The following is an 18,066-nucleotide window of genomic DNA, read 5'->3' on the forward strand; positions in this document are numbered from 1 at the left end:
GAGACCGGTATAGCAGCATCAGTTTAAATATTCTAGGAGTATTTTTAATATTTCCCTGTCTTCAGGGTACATAGTCTTCCTTTTATAATTATAATCCTATGATCAAGAGTGGGAGTTGGCACAGCCCACAGGATACCATCTTTAAAGATGTAATTTCCTTTCTCGTCTCTTCTTATTTGCTCCCATTATTTTTGGTTTGCTTTTTTGTTTGATCAATTGGTTGATTTTAGTCTTGTGGACTTTTTTGATGGCATATGCAACATGAAAATGCACTCAGGAGCTGTACTTTGTATGAACAAAACTAGGAGTTGCTGTAAATTAAGGCCACTGAATTCACAGTAATGCTCATAGAAGGATTGCAAGGTATTTTAAACATACAAAACCTGTCATTAGGCAGCATAGCCTTTTAAACCGTTTACTGTCATTCATCAGATATATATGGTTGATGGATTTCCAGTATGGTCTGATCCAAGACAAGTTAAGGAGAACAGCACAACTTACAGATCTCTGTAAGACCCTGATGGAGTTTGCGTAATTTATTGGATTCTTGTAGGAAGTGATTTCTGCAGTGCTCATTCAGCAAGAATTGCAGGAGTTATTTACCTTTAGATTTCAGGGGACAGAAGATGAGGCTGCAAAACTGCTGAAAAGTTAATTATATTTTGATCTTTTATTCCCTTTCTTTTTCCTCCTTGTTCTCATGATTTTTCTTGACATGGAAGTATTAGTGCCAGACCGAATAAGTTGCCATTGATCCTGTAAGTTGTAAAGGTGAAGAAGGTTGTGCATATTTGAAGGCTGATAATGATTGAGCACTTTGTTTTTTTATTTTTCTTGATTGAAGGCTTTTCTTACAGCAGTGGAATTGCAAGGATACATGACAGAATTGTGGATTCCTGTTAGACAATAAATTATGTGGGAGAAAAACAACCAGTGATACATCTCTGAAAGCAAGGAGGCACCAACGGCGTGTATATAAAAACAACTTGATGACACTGCTTGTCACATCCTTGGCCTTCATTGGGTCAGAGTTGAATTCTAAGTAGACTTATGTTTCCTTCTCAATAGCCTGCATTTTGACAAACCTAGTTAACTTTTTTCTTCACTGAGGTGTTTTCCAAGTGGCTTGTCAGTTTTTGCAATATGTATTGCACTATGCAATACACGTAATACTGTGTGCAGGAGGCTGAGGTGGCTTCTGCAGTTCAGCAGCCACAGAAGTATGCACAGGCACAGCCTCTTGCTCTTGTCTTAACTGGTTTGTTCTTTACGTGATTTTTTTTCCCTCCATTAAACTTGAGTCATGCCGGTCCTCAGGAGGAAACACTGAAGACACTTAAAGCTTTTTGCTTCTTAAACTGAAGAGAGTATGGCCTACCAAATGCAAAAGAATTGCTGATCTCAAAATGCTAACTTTTTTCCTTTACAGAATGGAATTATTTTACTGTTCTGTGATTAGTTTTAGGAGCGGTAAATGCGATTGCTGATCCAAATTTACATTTGGATAAGTATTTCTTGTGGTGGTGAAATACTGTGACCTCTGAATATACTGGTAACTTTCTCTGTCATAGGTCCCCTAAGTAAGGAACTCTTTTCTGTACTGTGAAAAGCTGAATTTTGAAAAATAATAAAAAAACTATTTTTAGTCAAAGAGGACTGATTACTACATGGAAAAAATCTTACAGCAAATTTTGATATACTATATTCTAAGGTGTTTTCATTGTGGTTTTTGAAGCCACATTCTAAAATATAAAGCAATTCAATATGGAGCATTTTAACAGCTATTGCAACTAATGCACTATAAAATGAAGTCACTTATACGAGGAAGATGCAGGGGAAACAGCATTGAAATCTTCTGGAAAACATAAGTTTTGTGGTTCCTTTGTCCTATGACACAAATATGCGAAAGTTTAGGATTTTCATAGAACTGTACTGTGAATTTTCTAGCTCTCCATCAATTGATTTTTGTACAGGTAAAAATAATGCCACCAGTGTCATGCCAGTGTAGTGAATTATTTGGCTACTGTAAATCTGCTATAATGCACAGTCAGTCAATTTTGGTTAAAATCCAGTCTTGATGGTATGACAGATTGAAACTGAGAGTACTTTATAGAATACTCCTTAGAAGTGCTATAGAAGTGCTTTAACATCATTATGTTGATGCCTGAGCCAATATATAACTGCGTTTAGATCATAAAATTCAGACTTTATTACAGGGGGCATTCCATGCTACATTCAATAGTTACCGGGTTAACATGCATCATTAAGTGTTCTCTTTCTATCTGTTCAGTGTTCATCTTTTAAACTAAATCTGTTAATTGAAATCAGTCATTTGAATATATATATTATCAATTACATGAAAATAATAGTGTGAAGGAAAGTTCACCAACATACAAAGAAGGTGGCAGAGCCATGTCCTTGTCATGTGTTCTCCAACTTCCTAGCCTTTTAAACTCTTACCCTTCTCTGGTAGTATTTCTATGTTAGGGTTTGTGATGACAATTATGGAAATGTCTTTTGTCCTGCACAAGTCTCCTGCTGCTTTCTGTGTAGTATTGCAGAGGTTGTTGAATAACATCAGTGGTCACACACCTAGATGCACAAACTGCTGGGTGGTAGCAGTCAGGTCAGCCACCATCATTGCAAATTTGAGTGATTGTGGGGCTGTAGTGCTTTGCAGATGTAGCAATCAGCACTTCTGAAGAAGGTGCTGGGTGACAGCAACACCAGCATAAAGCTGCTTCTGATTCCTCCCTCCAGCAATGCTCTCTTTTATTTGATTAATAATGTCCTGACCTACCTGCAGAAATGCAGAAGTGTTCCTAGTTGGAGATGTGTTCTGCAGGTGGGGGATTGTGTGAAATTACTGTACTATAATTATCCAGGGAAGCTAAATGTTATTAATGTTTAATCCAATTTGTGATTCATTTTATGCCAGAAGTCTGAAACAAAATACTTATTTACCCTGTCTAAAAAATAATTAGGGTTATTTTCATATTGAGAGAGAATTTAAAGCCCACTGAAAAAAACAAATGTTAATGATAGCATCAGGTGCTAACTTAAGGCAGGAGTGCTTTACTAGCTTTTTTAACAAAATCCTTCCTTTCTTTTCTTACAGTGAATTAATTATTTTGTTCTAAAGACTAAGGTTATTTTTGCAGGTTATTTTTGTTAACCATCTAGTTCAGTCTTACTACCAGCATTTGCATTAGTACTGTAATTCCAACTAAAAATGTTTCCTTGTGTGTTTGTCGTAGTTGAATGCTGATTTCCGAAATAGCTGCTCGTCTCTGATAATCCTTGTGAACAGGGTAGATAAGGCCTATTAATAAATGTTCTTTCTGGATAGGAGTATATAACTCAAACAGCCTGTCTTTTCTACATCAACACATTCACTAAATTGACTTGATAAATCTGTTTTGAAGATTTTCTGGGAAATTGCCTTGGACATTTCTGAAACTAACAACAAAAAAAAAAAAAGACAGAGAATTAAGAGGGTAAATTTAGATATTTGTGGCTAAGTAGAACCTGTTAACTCCAGGGGACGTGATGTGATTGTTTGGATGTGACTGTTTACTTTATCATTCATGTTCACTTGTAGATCTTCATCTCGTTGCTTGGAGAACCTCCACAGTATATTGAAGAGCAGGCTTAGGTGACTGAATTCAGAAACCTCACTAGTAATGAGGAGACAGTTCTTCTCAACAGACTGTGTTTATGACTTTTCTATCTGTGTTACCTCCCACAAGCTTCTTCCAAGTACAGTTTAATCAAAATTTATTCAATAAAGCCCTCAATTTTGTTTACCTTCACAGAGATGTCACTCTTACTGAAAGGACAGACTTTCAAATAAAACATGTAGGTTATTAATAAGGAAGCAAACATAACCCTTCAAAAATCTACTTCCTCTCATGTGATGCCTGATGGTACATTTAGAAGGGAGCATACCTTATTTCTCCTGGGAGTCTCATCCACTTCTGTTTTGATGGATAAATAAGCCTTCCCACATGGTTGTTTAAAAGGCTGCTGTGACCTCTAAATGTGAATAGTTAATAAACAAAGCTAATAATTGAAAAATACATATGAATCAATTTTACATATACCAGGCAGCAAAGTGAATAGCTTTTCAAGCTATTAATAATAGAAAACTTGTTTCTATGTGTTCAGTATTGGAAGGATGTGCTTTATTGTTTTTTCTTGCTCCTTCCTAATGATATAAGTTGGCAGCATGTTTCAGGACACTGGTGTTTTGCTTGAAGCTTTTCTAGAGGAGTCAGCAGTGTTTTGCCATCCTCCTTTAAATAAGCTCTTCAATCCAGCAGAAATACAGTCTGTTTCTAGGAATGGAGAAGATAGTACCTAATTTATAAGGAAGCAATCACTTTTTTAGGTCACACATGGCATAAAATTTTATTATCCCTCAAGGCGTTTTTCAAATAGTTACTCATCGCCATGGTATAATACATCTGTGGTTTCTCTAGAGAAAATAATGTTGGGTTACTAGCTTTAACATCTTGGGGCTAAATTCATTCTTGTGTGACCGTGTTCTAAACAACAGCTTTTCATCTGAGATTACATTTTGCCCCCTTACTTCAGTCTTGCCAACTCATTGCTCTAAATGTCAAGGTATTAATGAACATGTTCAAAATAAGTAGGTGATAGGGTGTCATGTGTCTTTGCATGCCTAGGCTAAGTCTAAAGCTCACTTTCAGAGTTTGTGTCCAAGAAGTGAAGTAATTGTTTAGAAAGACAATCTTCTTGGTTGGGCAGTGCACAAATGCAACCATTTAAGTTAGTTGCCATTTTTACAGGGGAAAATTCCTGCTGGAATCATTCATTATTTTGAAAGGGACCCTCCCAGTTCCCTGATATTTCTAGAAATACCAGTTTGAAATAACTACCTCTGCTGTTAGGTATTAGTCAGCAGAGGGCACTCTGCTCCTTTAAAAATAAAAAAGTGGCTTAAAAATATGGAGGCAAAATGCTTTTCTTTTATATGCTCTTCTTTTTTTCCCAAACCTACCACATCTGACAATTCTAATTAGTATGAATTGTGTAGAGGATTATTTTTTCACGTAATACTTTCTCTCCTGAATTGAAACACAGATAAAATAACTTGTTTCCTTGTCCTGGTTTAATCCCAGCCTAGCACTAAGTACCACAGAGCTGCTTGATCACTGCATTCATGGAAGGGAGAAGTCAGAGGAAAAAAAAAATAATGGGCTGGGGTAAGAACAGTTTAATAATTGAACCAAAATGAAACATCATAATAAGAATAATAGGAATGAAAAGGAGAGCGAGAGAGGAACAGAACCCAAGAGAAATAAGACATGCCCAGTATAACTGCTCAGCACCTGCTGAATGATGCCTAGCCCATTCCCCAGCAGTCATCAGTGCTGACAAAGCATGGGAAATTTGACTTAGAGCAAAGATACTTAACAGCAACTAAACATCAGTGTGTCATCAGCCTTACTGTCATACTAAATTCAAAACTGCACAGCTACTAAGAAGAAAGCGAACTCTATCCCAGCCAAAACTAGGACATTCCCTTGAAAAGAGCCTGCTGTTTCTTTCCCTGGGCCCTAGTTTTACCTTAGGTTCTTCTCTAGGTCTGAAATGCAGTGCAATTCCTGCAGCTTTGTTGTGTAAGCAAGTAGATGCTAAACTGTCTGAATCATCTGGCTCATCTTCTCAGTTCTAGGTGTTTGAATCCATGAGACCAAGCAAAGCTGTTACTGTCTGTACCCTTTAAAAAAGGCTGTAGTGCAGGACCAAGGCACAGGAGTGAGTATAGGAGTGAGGCTCATGGGAGTCCTGTTCGATGGCATGCTTCTTAAGTGAGAATTGCAGCACTGGAACATTGTCCTTCTATTTCTATTTTTTAAAAATGCACTCAGTCATGTACAGTGATTGACTGAGGTAGCAGATTCTTGGAGGTTGTGAAGTACAGCCAGTTATTTTGTTTGCAAATGGAATGAAAGTTTCAGCGTGTCCATGTTCCCATAACATTTTCTTCCGTAAATTCAATGAACCATAGTACAAAAATTTGGCAGAAAAATTTACCATTTGCAAGGCTTATCAAGCACTGTTCTTCAAAACCAGTGAAGCCTGTTATAAAGGTCTAAAAGCCTGAAATATTTATGAAGTAGGAGAAGTATTTTGTTATGTGTTGTGTTTGCAGCAGTTGTTTGTAGGATTATAGCACAATAATGGTTTGATGATCTCAGCTTAAAAGTTGTCCTTAGGAGAAAAAAGAAGGCAAAGAACACACCAATCCCCCCCAAAAAACCAGGTAAAAAACTCAGGCCAGTGTTGTCTTTTTGAAAATATTATTATATATACATAGAAGGGCCTGGAAGGGACTTTAAGATCATCTAGTTTCAACCCCCCTCTTGTGGAAAAAGACATGTTCCACTAGACCAGGCTGCTTATAGCTCCGTTCTTGAATGTGTTTTTGTAAACATTTGGTGATTATATTGTCTTTGTACAATTTGGATAATTCCTTTTAGCTACAAAAACTGTTGTGAGAGGAGAGCTTGTTGCCAATTCTTGCTTATGCTTGTTCAAATATGAAATGGTTTTTGTTAGCTTCTGTCACTGAGGATTTGAATTAAAATTGTAAATAAGTTTCATTGCTAGAAAAAGATTTTATATTTGGCCTTGTCAGTTATTATTGTGAGGACTTTATGAGGATGTAATTTATTGCTGGTGACTGTGTCTAGAAGAAAAAGATTTGGTTTAGTTTTATGTTCAGATTATCAATGTCAAAACTCAAATGCTACAATTCATTTTTAATAATGTCAGAACAATAGTTGTTGTATTCTATGGTATCCTTGGGAATCTTAAGGATTTATCTGAACCAAAGTGTTAATCCCAGAATTTCATCAGCTGATGAAAACATTTGAAAATTTGTCAGTAGAAGTGACATTTGGAACACAAGTCAGTATGTGACTAAATGGGACTGTTTGCTTTTGTTTCAGTTTGAAAGACGGTTGTCTGCTAGGGAAGGCAGGAGCCTCCCGTGGAATGACAAATATGAATCCCCTCTCTCTGAATTACTATAATTTTGAAATTAAGGGGCTCTCAGGCAAAGATATGAGACTAGGAATAGCAGTTCTTTACTAATATGTGTAATAAACAAGCAAACCAACAACAGCTGCAGCATTAGCACAGCCAGAGCAGAACCCGGGCACGGCTCCTCTGGGCCGCGGGCCCTTTCCCCTGGTGCAGTTCCGGGCACGGCCAGCAGGGGCGCTGCTGGCTCCCGGCGGGGCGGTGATTCCCCCGCGGCTGCAGGGGGCGCTGCGGGGCGGGATCGGGGAGCAGCGGGGATGGCGGCTGGGCCCGACGGGAAGGGATGGGAGAGAGGCTTTGGGTCTGAAACCCCTGGGGCAGCCGATCCCAGTGCCCAGAGATGGGAGAGAGGCTTTGGGTCTAAAACCCCCTGGGGCAGCCGATCACAGTGCCCAGGGATGGGAGAGAGGCTTTGGGTCTGAAACCCCTGGGGCAGCCGATCCCAGTGCCCAGAGATGGGAGAGAGGCTTTGGGTCTAAAACCCCCTGGGGCAGCCGATCCCGGTTCCCCTGCAGGACTCTCGGAAGCAGCAAGCTGGAATGGCAGGAATGAGCAGAAATCCCGGGGCAGTGGACGAGATGTATCAGAAGCTCTGCAGTGGTAGCACGTCCCAGCGAGGCAGGAGGTGCGGGGGGCAGCGGCAGCAGAAAGGCAGCTGCCTGCCGGGTTGTTGTAATGGCAGCGAAATTCCTTTTCCCAAACCACGGGTCCTTCTCAGGAGCTCAGAGACGGAGGCTTGCAGCTACCCCCGCCCCTTTACCTGCCTAATTCCCGTGGTATCTCTGTCCCTCGGAGACAGAGAGAAACTTTGGAGAAAAAGAGGTGCAGCCAGATGCTACGCCATTTTCCAGCCTCGGCCACTTCTTTGTTTTTTCTTAAGTACACGTACGTGCCCAGTAGTCAGTTGCCTAACAACTTATGGGGAGAAAATTCTGTGAGTTTAAAATAAAGAAACCCAACCTCCAACAACTTTTTAAACCCAGTAGTAACTTAGCAAAATAACTTTTCGCTAACTATTTTGAATCTCTCTTTACCTACATGGACTGTATTTTATTTGTTGCTCTGTTTTCTTTAAAAAGGAATTTGGCAAAACTTGGAAAAGAAGCTGAACTTGTGTATTAATGTCATAGAGTCCTAATCAAGCAGTTAAATAGATATAAATGAATCCTGTAATTGAAGCTATTGTTTACAATTAGAATGAAATTGCATGTGTGGGGTTTGTTTGGGTTTTAGAATTATTTTAGAAGTGAACGTAAACAAAGTAGAATGTTTAGGCAGACTTGGCTAACAATACAAAACCAGCTCTTCAGAGGTAAATTACTAAAGCTGTGGAAAGGATGTGGCCGTTGGGTGATCCATAGACATATTCCAGAAAGACAGCCGTAGAATTTTCCCAGCTCTACAAAGCAAGTGTTTCTCACAGAATAAAGCTGTTTCTGTTTCTAGGATCCTTGACAGCAAAAGTGGCACATTTTTACATATCAGGAAGGTATTCACTAGGTGCAAAACTCCAGCACAAGTGTGTGAAAATTTCATCTAAGGTGCTACATTTAGTACCAGAAGGAGGCATGATAGTGCCTAATTTATAATCTATTGCAAATGTAACATGCCACACACACAAAAGTAAATATTGGTTATTACTTTATGTGATAGGTTTTTACAACCTGCTGTTCAGTTTTGCGCAGTGATGTCATCTTCCAGTTTGGCTTTATAGCCATGCCAGTATTTGAAGAGTGTAACACCCAATGGAGTCATTAACAAGCGAAGTTGTAATGTTTAAAAGCTGTGATGCTTGATGATCTCACCTTTTAAGAAAGAAAGTAACCAAAAGTCTTGAGGATCTGCCTGGAGAGTTAGAGGTATGAAGCTTTTTAGTTTATATCTCGAGGTGGAACTACTAGATCCAGTAAAAAAATGTCAAAGGAGAATTCATATTTAAAATCTGAAGACGAAATTTCTCTTTTGACTCATTTGTCACTGCAATTGAGATTATTGCATTATCTCTGTGGAGTTTTAGTGTTGTGTAGCAGAGAGAGGGAATGAGGTGTTCCCCATCTTCAAATAACAGGGTTGTGGTTTTTTTGTTTCAGCTGTCTTTTTTTCATATTCAAACAGCACAGAGAATAAAAGATGACTAAAACTTACTGTAATATTTTTAATTAAATGTAGTCAAATAGCTTAAAATATTAGAATACATTTTGATTTCATTTTGCTTTTGAAAACCAAAGTTGTATCTGTAATTTATTTCAATCCTAAAGTGTCTGGAATGCCTGGAATATCTGAAATGGTACTATATCCTGGTAAAGAGCTTTATACACCAGACACAGACAAAACAGCGGAAAGACTTCCATCGAGGTGAAAAAGTGCCCCACCATGCTGCAATTATGTTAAGTAGCCTGGAGATGCATGATTTTTTACTAGTTCCTCAGAAATAGCATGCGATTTCCCGCCCTCATGGAAGAGTTTACCTGTACAGTTTAAATCCACTTATTCCTTAATTTTTGGGGATGTTCTGCAAATAATCAATTTGTTCATAGGGTTATTAAAGTATTAATTAATTATGGGAAGCCATGAGACTTGTGTAATATTTAGAGTGTGAATAGTATACACTGTTTTCACTTGCATGTTCGTGTAGTATTTTAAACGTTTTAGTAGCCCCATAATGGCATTACTAAGGTGATCATAGAGTCCACATCACAGGTTAGTTTGCACATGCTCTGTGTATGTTACTTTGAAATACTGATGGATTTCAGTTCACCTGAGATTTCACCCTTTTTCACTATGAAGAAATAGAGAAGTTATTATACACCCTTATTTCACCCTTTGTGCCTTCATAGTTGCTTGTATCTTTGTCTTGCAAGTGGAGCCATGGTGAGGAAGATGCTGCTCTAACAGGTTTTTGGCAGGCATGCATGTAAATTACTATATAGCACATACAAACTGACTGATAGCTGCAGCATTCTCAGTCTTTTAAGTGTTACATTAGACATTTGTATTTGCATTTACGTTCACCCTACCTGAAAGTGTTGGGATCATCCAAAGTTGCCGTGGCATTGTCATTCTGTATCTGGGATTTTAGAATATGGTGATTGTCCCACTCTGCTCTGTTGTGGCCTTACCTTGAGTCCAGTGAGCAGTTTAGGGTGCCAGAATGCAAGAAGAATATTAAACTGTTAGTGTCCAGAGGAGGGCCATGAGGATGGGGAAGGGCCTTGAGGGGCAGCCGTGTGAGGAGTGGCTTCAGTCTCTTGTTCAGTCTCTTGTTCTGTTCAGCCTGGCTGAGGGGAGATGTCATTGCAGTCTGCAACTTCCTCACAAGGGGAAGAGGAGAGGCAGGCACTTCTCTAGTGACCGGTGGCAGCACCTGAGGGAATGGCATGGAACTCCCCAACAGGAGTTTTACACTGGATATCCGGAAAAGGTTCTTCATCCAGAGGGTGGTTGGGCACTGGAACTGCTCCCCAGGGCCACAGCACCAGCCTGGCAGAGTTCAAGAAGTGTTTGGACAATACTCTCAGTCACATGGTGTGAATCTTGGAGTGTCCTGCACAAGGCTGGAAGTTGAATTTGATCATCTTCATGGTACCCTTCCAATTCAGGATATGCTATGATTCTCTGTCTCAGTATGTTCTAACAAAATACACACTCTAAATCGGAGATGTTTAATGAAAATTGTGGCATGATTTTTAGACAGGAACATAAAGGTCTTGTATTCATGAAGACCTAAAGTCACAGCAGCATTTTAATATAATAATATAAATACAAGAAAATTGCATGGTAGAAGGGGCAGGGAAATGTTTAGACATCCATTAAATTATAAGTATTTTGGAAGCTACTTCAAATCACTTTCCTGGGATCTCCCATAAATTTTTGGATGTTTGAGCATATAGTTCTTAGAAATGAAATTAGTAAATATGAAAATTTGAACTTCATGTGTGAAATTGAATCTTTAGCTTTTGTGCATGTTTTTTGTATCATATGGTATGATCCAGAATACAAAGATGTTGCTTAAGAAAAGTGGTATTATTGTATTTATTCTATTATGCTTTCCATTATGACTGTCTCAATAAAGTTCTTTTTCCTACTTTGTCTGGTGACCTGATGTCAAGCAAAGCTATGCAGTGAATGGTCCTTCGCAATAACAATATAATGTATAAGGAAACATTTGCTTTTATTGTCTGTCAGTCCATTAAAATTAATTCAGGTTTGGAGGAGTTCCACAAGAAAACCACCATTAGCAGACATTTGGCAGCAAGCAGATGATCTATTTCTTAGTTTCTCCTGTTCAATCAGTGACTTTTCTCATCTGTCTGTCAGCTAGATCTGAAATCCTGTTGCAGAGTTCTTATGAGAGAAAATTCAGACTTGACAGCAGTTTCTGGTTCATAATTCAGTTCAGTCACAGGACTACAGTAGCCTGTGGCAACACTGGATTTCTGGGGTGGTTATGTGCTCCAGTCCGTAGGTGGTACCTGCTTTTCCAAGGAGAGGAACATACAAATAAAATAGCAAAGTGAAGAGAGGAAAGATCTGTGGCTTTCCCTGTAGCGTGTTTATTAAGAGGTTTTCCTGACATGTTTATTACAAATCAGGCATTTGGAAAATCTGTTCTGCTTTTTGGTTGCTTTACCCTTCAGTTCAGGAAAATATATAGACATTTTGGTAAAACCTAGTTGAATTTAACTGCACACAAATAGCCAAAGAAAGCAAGTGCTTCACAGTAGTCAACTCACTGGTCTTGTGCAAATCTAACAAACTTCAAACCAAAGAACAGAGAAAGTATGAATCTTTGTCTTAGTATTAGTACTGAATTACTAGAACTTTCTCAGCTCTTTCAAAGTAGGTTCTGTAGGATCAGGTATCTCCTAGTAACTTGAGAATTCCATAATTTTCTTGTTACTATAAAAGTAAGAGATAACACAGATAATAAGTAGAAGACTGAGATGATGAGACCTAGCTACAAAAAACCACACTTTTGTAAGTATATAATGGATTGTGGCAAAAAGTATTGCCAGGAAAACCAACATAAAGCTGTAATACTGTTGACACTCAGAATCAATTTTTAACTCTGGCCATAGTTTTCTGAGAGGAATAAAAAGGAGAAAACATGTGCATTTCAGAATCTCCTTAAGTGGATATGTCATGATTAATATTCCCAAAAATTCAGTGTTTTTATTGTGGAATTTTGTTTCAAATACTTGTAGAAACCCATAAAAAAGATCCTAAATGTATGAGGACATGTTTTTCCAAAAATAATTTAATAACTATTTACAAGATTTCTTGTAAATAAAGGGGAAGTTGTTATATTCCCAGAAGGAATATTGATGTTATATTATTACATGGAAATGTAGCACGGAAAATATTGTCTGCTGTAGTCAGAAGTATATTGAACTGAACAGTCTGCTACACTGTCTAGATTTGGGTTGTGGAACAATTGAGGTGAGCTAGCAGTAGTTAGATCTTAATGACCAGTTTGAATTTGGTGAGAGAATCCTTCAGTTTTGTCTGTCATTTTTATTTTTTTCTTTGTTTCAGTGTTTTGGTAACAATTATTGGTGTCCCATAAGAAAGAAGTCCAAAAAGATACAATTTTCCTGAAAGCAACTTCACTCCCTCATGTTAGTTTAAAGATTAAAAGATTAAAGTCATGTTAATTTAAAGATTGCCTCCATTTTGCATGTTCACAATCATCTTCATTATATTTGATTTTTCAAATTGAACATACGTGTTGGTGATATGACCAATGTGAAGAATATTGATCTTGTTCATTGTATATGAGCTGTCTGCAAACACAGAAAATGAGGTAAATTTTACTGTTTTGTTTGTTTTGAATTAGGTTCATGCACTATTAGTTCGAGAAGTTGATGTAGAGAAGGTGTCAAGTTTTGAGAACCCGTATGTAGATGCAATAAGAAGCTTATGGAATGACCCTGGAATTCAGGAGTGTTACGATAGACGACGGGAATATCAATTATCAGATTCAACTAAATAGTAAGTACCTGGTAGCAATGAACAACTATATATAACTTTCTATTTGTAGCAAAGTAATTTTTACTTTTTAGCTTGTTGTACTGTATGTCACTGTACATGCATATGCAGCACAAACATAGCTGAATATACATGTATTAAATTGAATAAGGAGTGACATAAATCTATTTTAGAATTATATCTGTGCTTATTTCACAAAACAACAGTCTGTGATCATTCAAAGTCTTAAATTAACATTGTAATTAGGAATGGTTAATTTGGGGAGGATTTTTTGATAAGCCTATTTAACCTACTCTCTTTCAACATATAATCACAAATGCAAAATGGCCAAAAATAATTTCACGTAGTGTAACTAGTGAGTACTGGGAAGTGCAATCAAAGTTGACTTCATAATAGTTGAAATGTCCAAGAACTCATATTTTTCAGATTTTCCATTTTCCGTCCCTGACATTTACAGTCTTAGTGGTGAGGTAAACAGTACTAAACAAAGGGATTTGAACTGCCTTTCTATTAAGGAAACGAAGTCTAAACTTCAAAGAACATGGCTGCCAGAAAGACATCAGGAAAGCACTTCAAGTTAAATTGTTTGTTCTAGATCAACAGTAATAAAAATGCCTGTGTGGCTAAAAAGTGTCTGAAATGTTACACCTTTAGTTTTTTGGAACTGGAATCTGATTAAAAAGCACTGTGAAATTTGTCATTGGAATCTGATGTCTGCCTGAAGGTTTACTCCATGAATCTTAGTTATTTTTTAGGGATGTAGCATACAGCTCAGGTAAAATTTCTCATCTGCTGTCAAAGAAACAGATGATGGCCTTTTGATGTTGACCAATGCCATGAAACATAGTGTAGTTTGCTATTAAAGCCGTGGCAAAAACATCCATGGGTTCTACATTGATTTTTGTATTAGCTATGAAAAAGAAAATATTCCAGTGATATAATTCCAGTCTCCATTTGGCATGTGGATGGAAGCCTCTTCCTTAAGAAAGTGCACCATGAAACTTCCATTAAGCTCATTGTGGCAGGACATTATACCTGACAAGTGTAGAATGGTATTTGCCTGCACAGTAGTCTGAGCATCCTTATCTAGTACAGCACTTTATAAGGGAATTAGTCAAGACAAACTCACTAGGCAGGATCTTGCTGGTAGAATTGAGGTGGCTGAAAGCCTGTAGATGCGTAAGTGTTCTCAGATTCATTACAACATTATCACCATCCCTTTATCCTGTGCATGAGGTTTCTCTTGTCCTGTGCAGTTCTCTGTCCTGGTTACCTTCCCAACCCATAATTTTTGCATGTATATTTTGGTGTAGAGTGGTGCAAAGCACAGTGGTGTCTCTCTTGTATTGTTTGGATTCTCACTGTTCCCAAAGATACTATACTGTGTTTTGGTTTTAGGTGGCAAGGAAATAAATATAATATTACATAAAGAGGAAAATTTCAGATTGCATAAACAGTGAAAAGAAAATTTTAGGGACACGTTGCTGGCAATATATTTTCACATTGTTGCTGTACTGAAATGAGTGGCAAAGCTAAATAGAAGATGAAGCAGAGTTCTTCTCATATTTTAATTTCTTATATTTGTAGGTCCTAACTTTGTTTCCACAACAGATGAGATACTGGTTTTAAAGTTGAAATAAATGTATGTATTTTGTGTATTCTACCTTGGAGGCTAAAAATAGAATTACTCTCCTAAATAGGAAATAATGATCTGATGCTACTTCAGATCAGATTGTGCTGAATACCATAGTTTTGACCTACTTTCAATTAAATTGTCACCATAGTGGATCTTTTGAGTAGCATTAAAAATAGTAGGGAATAATCATTACGCAGCTATAAAAAAAAATTTCCTGGTACCTTGTCTTGCAAAAGGTGCATGTGCTAGTTGATTGGTTATTTCTCAAGCTCAACAGATTTAGCAGTTTGCCATAAGTTTTTGTGCATTTGGTGACTTTATTATAGTTCATACTATGGATTTCTGCAAAATCTTTTAAATTAGACTTGTTATCACTTTATATGAGTCTTTAGAAAAGTCTCTATGTATACTTATGCTTGCAAGTAGAGTTTTTTCCAGGTGTGAAAGTACACTAAAAAAAAAAGCTGACACAAAATAAACATTATTTCAAAAATGGAGCATGTGTGTTTATCAGTAAAACACCCAAACAAATTTGTTAGCATTGTATCCCTGTCATAAAGCAAGGAAACAAATTGCTTAAAACTTACTACTGGAATTTAGAAGGTAGTAAGGCAGAAACAAGCACTTGGTGCTCATTGTCTTCTGACTTGATGTATGAACCACATTGTTTGTTGTCCATCAGCTCTCTTGTAAGCATATGTGCAAATGTCTGGTAAGTGTATGCGTCACTGTCAGATGTGTTCTTTGTTCATTCCTTGCACAAGCCTCTCATCTTCTCAGTAGTTTTCTGCTGTTTTTTTACAGCAGCAGCAGCAGCAGCAGTAGTAGTAGTAGTAGTGGTAGTAGTAGTACTGGTAGTAGTAGTATTTTCAGTCTGCTGCCTCTCTTGCTTTTTTCTGCCATCAGTCTTCAACAAGGCTAAGTGCTGAGTCCTGCCTTTGGGTCACAGCCTTTGGTGATATTGGCAGGGGCAGAGTAGCTGGAAAGCTGCCCAGCAGAGATGAACTCAGGGTGCTGGTTGACAGCAGCTGAATGTGAGCCAGCTTGTGCCCAGGAAGGCCAATGAGATCCTGGCTTGAATCAGAAATAGTGTGGTCAGCAGGATCACATCAGATATTTCTTGTATCAGAGAATGTGGAAGAGTTTGTCCCACTGCATTCAGCACTGCTGAGGCCACACTTCAAATCCTGTGTCCAGTCTGGCCCCCTTACTGCAGGACAGATACTGAGGGGCTGGAGCTCAAGTCTTGTGAGGAGCAGCTGAAGGAGCTGGGTGTCTTTAGGCTGGAGTCAAGAGCGCTCAAATGTAAACTTAACACTCTCTGCAACTGCCTTGAAAGGAGGGGGTAGCCAGGTGGGGGTAGACACTTTTCCAGGTAACAAGAGATGGAGCAAGAGGATGTAGCCTGAAGTTGCACCAGCTGAGGTTCATTTTTCTGAGCATCAAGAATAATTCCTTCTCAGAAGGAGTTGTTATGCATTGAAATAGACTGCTCAGAGAAGTAGTGGAATCACCATCCATAGAGTTGTTCAAGAAGTAACTGGATGTTGTACTTAGTGCTATTATCTAAGTGACAAGGTAGTGATTGTAAATGTTGGACTTAATGATGTTTGAGGTCTTTCACAAACTAAATTATTCTCTTACTACACAGTCTCCTTCCTGCTATTTTAATATTTCTAAATTATGTTTCAGGTTTCTAGTATGTCCTGTATATCATACTACTTTCACTTCCTGCCATCTTTTTTACCTGTTTTGTCATTCTTTGTCATTGTTACTTCATTTTTCATGTTTTGGTTTTACTCTGAAAGAATTGATTTTACTCTGGAAGAATACATCCAGTATATGTTTACTAGAAGAGTTGGGGGTAGTGTCTAAGAAAGAAAATTCCCTGCATTATGGGAGTTGATTTGAACTTCTTGGAGGCTTAACAAATGCATTCTATTCTCTTTACTGACCACTGGATGCTCCAAAGCTTGGATGTTCATGTTGTTTCAAAATCAAGTTTTAGACTTCTCTGTAGCAAATTCAAGAGCACATGAGGTATATAGAGGTTACGTGCTTTCTATGCACATTACCAGGTGACTTTGTTTCAAATTACTTCTCTTTAAGATGCTGCCTCAGAGTAAGACAAATGTAAACTAATAAAATGTAGAATTGCTACTTTAGTAGTAGCTGTGTGAGAGCTACTTCATTCAGAATATACTTCACCAGGTGCCTAGACCTTAACCCAAATGTAAAAAGGTTACCAGTCAGCAGTTTGATTGTATATACCTTTTCAAAGCCTAAGAAAAGGAGAGGCAATAGTCTTCTGTGGTAGAGAATTGGGGTTGCAATTGGAATTTTTGAAGATTCATCACCATTTTTCTCCAGTATGATACTAAGGCTTACCATTCATTAACAAAATACAGGAAGTGTTAAGACCTAGAAGGTGTCCCAGAGCCTTGCTTGACTCAGATTTTCAATTTCATCCTTCTCTGGCCACATGAAATCAAGTATTTGGCCACTGTGTACCTCTGACCAAGGACTTTGTAGTTGCTACGCAAGCACTGAGCATCTCTCTTTAGTTTCCCTTCCATGACTGTGTTTTCTAACCCCTCAGATAATTAAATATATTTTTCCCATTAGCGTATTAGCTATGCCAGTGGATATCTGTAACACATTTTGCTATTATGTAATGTACTGCTTCATTAGTCATGCATGCCATTGCATTCTCATACTTGTATAGTGTTTGGGCTTTTGTTTCTGCATTTGCTGTCACCTTTAACAGCTCAATTCCTGCAGTTGCACAGCTTTTCCTATACTGTGAGCTGAGGTAGTTGGACAATTAGTATAGAAATGCGGATTCCCATATTTTAGTATGTAATAGGAGTTCAAGGGTGTGAATCTGAGGTCATTTACAACATAGTGCTCATTTTTAACAGGAAAGAAAGAGGTGGGTACCTAGTGATGTCTGCTCAGTAAAGTATACCTTTTGTAAAATTGTTGCAGGAATTATAAGGCTTTGGTCATCTAGTAATTTTTCTATGTCAGTATTCCACTTGAGTTTGAAGTATTTCAAAACTTCAGCTAAACAATTCATTTATATCTGTTGACTAAAAATATCATCTTCCTTCTGTGTTACTCTTCTGAAACAAATAAATTTCAGTGGAAATAGCACCTGTTAAATACAATATGTTTGGGGTGCACAGGGGACAAGATCAGCATATGAATCTTAAGTTTATACTGGCACAATTTACTCCATTTCTTGCCATTTCTTGGCATTGCCTTTGGCAATCATTTTTTAATTTCATAAAAGTGTAGGACACTCTTGGAGCATGATGGGTCCTTCAAAAGGAGCAAAACTGTCCAAAATTGGGACCTGCTATGCA

At 37.9% G+C, this 18,066-nt stretch overlaps 1 protein-coding gene across 1 annotated transcript in view; it reads left to right on the top strand.

Moving 5' to 3' along the window:
- LOC306814792 (guanine nucleotide-binding protein G(q) subunit alpha-like) overlaps nucleotides 1–18,066 on the top strand; it is a gene marked incomplete at its 5' end in the record, with an annotated part of 108,736 nt that overhangs the window by 65,886 nt on the left and 24,784 nt on the right. The window contains one exon of the mRNA XM_079331221.1: nucleotides 12,911–13,065. Within this exon, the coding sequence (XP_079187347.1) occupies nucleotides 12,911–13,065 (155 nt within the window). The remainder of the gene's footprint in view (nucleotides 1–12,910; nucleotides 13,066–18,066) is intronic.

This window comes from Erithacus rubecula (assembly GCF_903797595.1).
Source record: "Erithacus rubecula genome assembly, contig: SUPER_Z_unloc_2, whole genome shotgun sequence".
NCBI lineage: Eukaryota > Metazoa > Chordata > Aves > Passeriformes > Muscicapidae > Erithacus > Erithacus rubecula.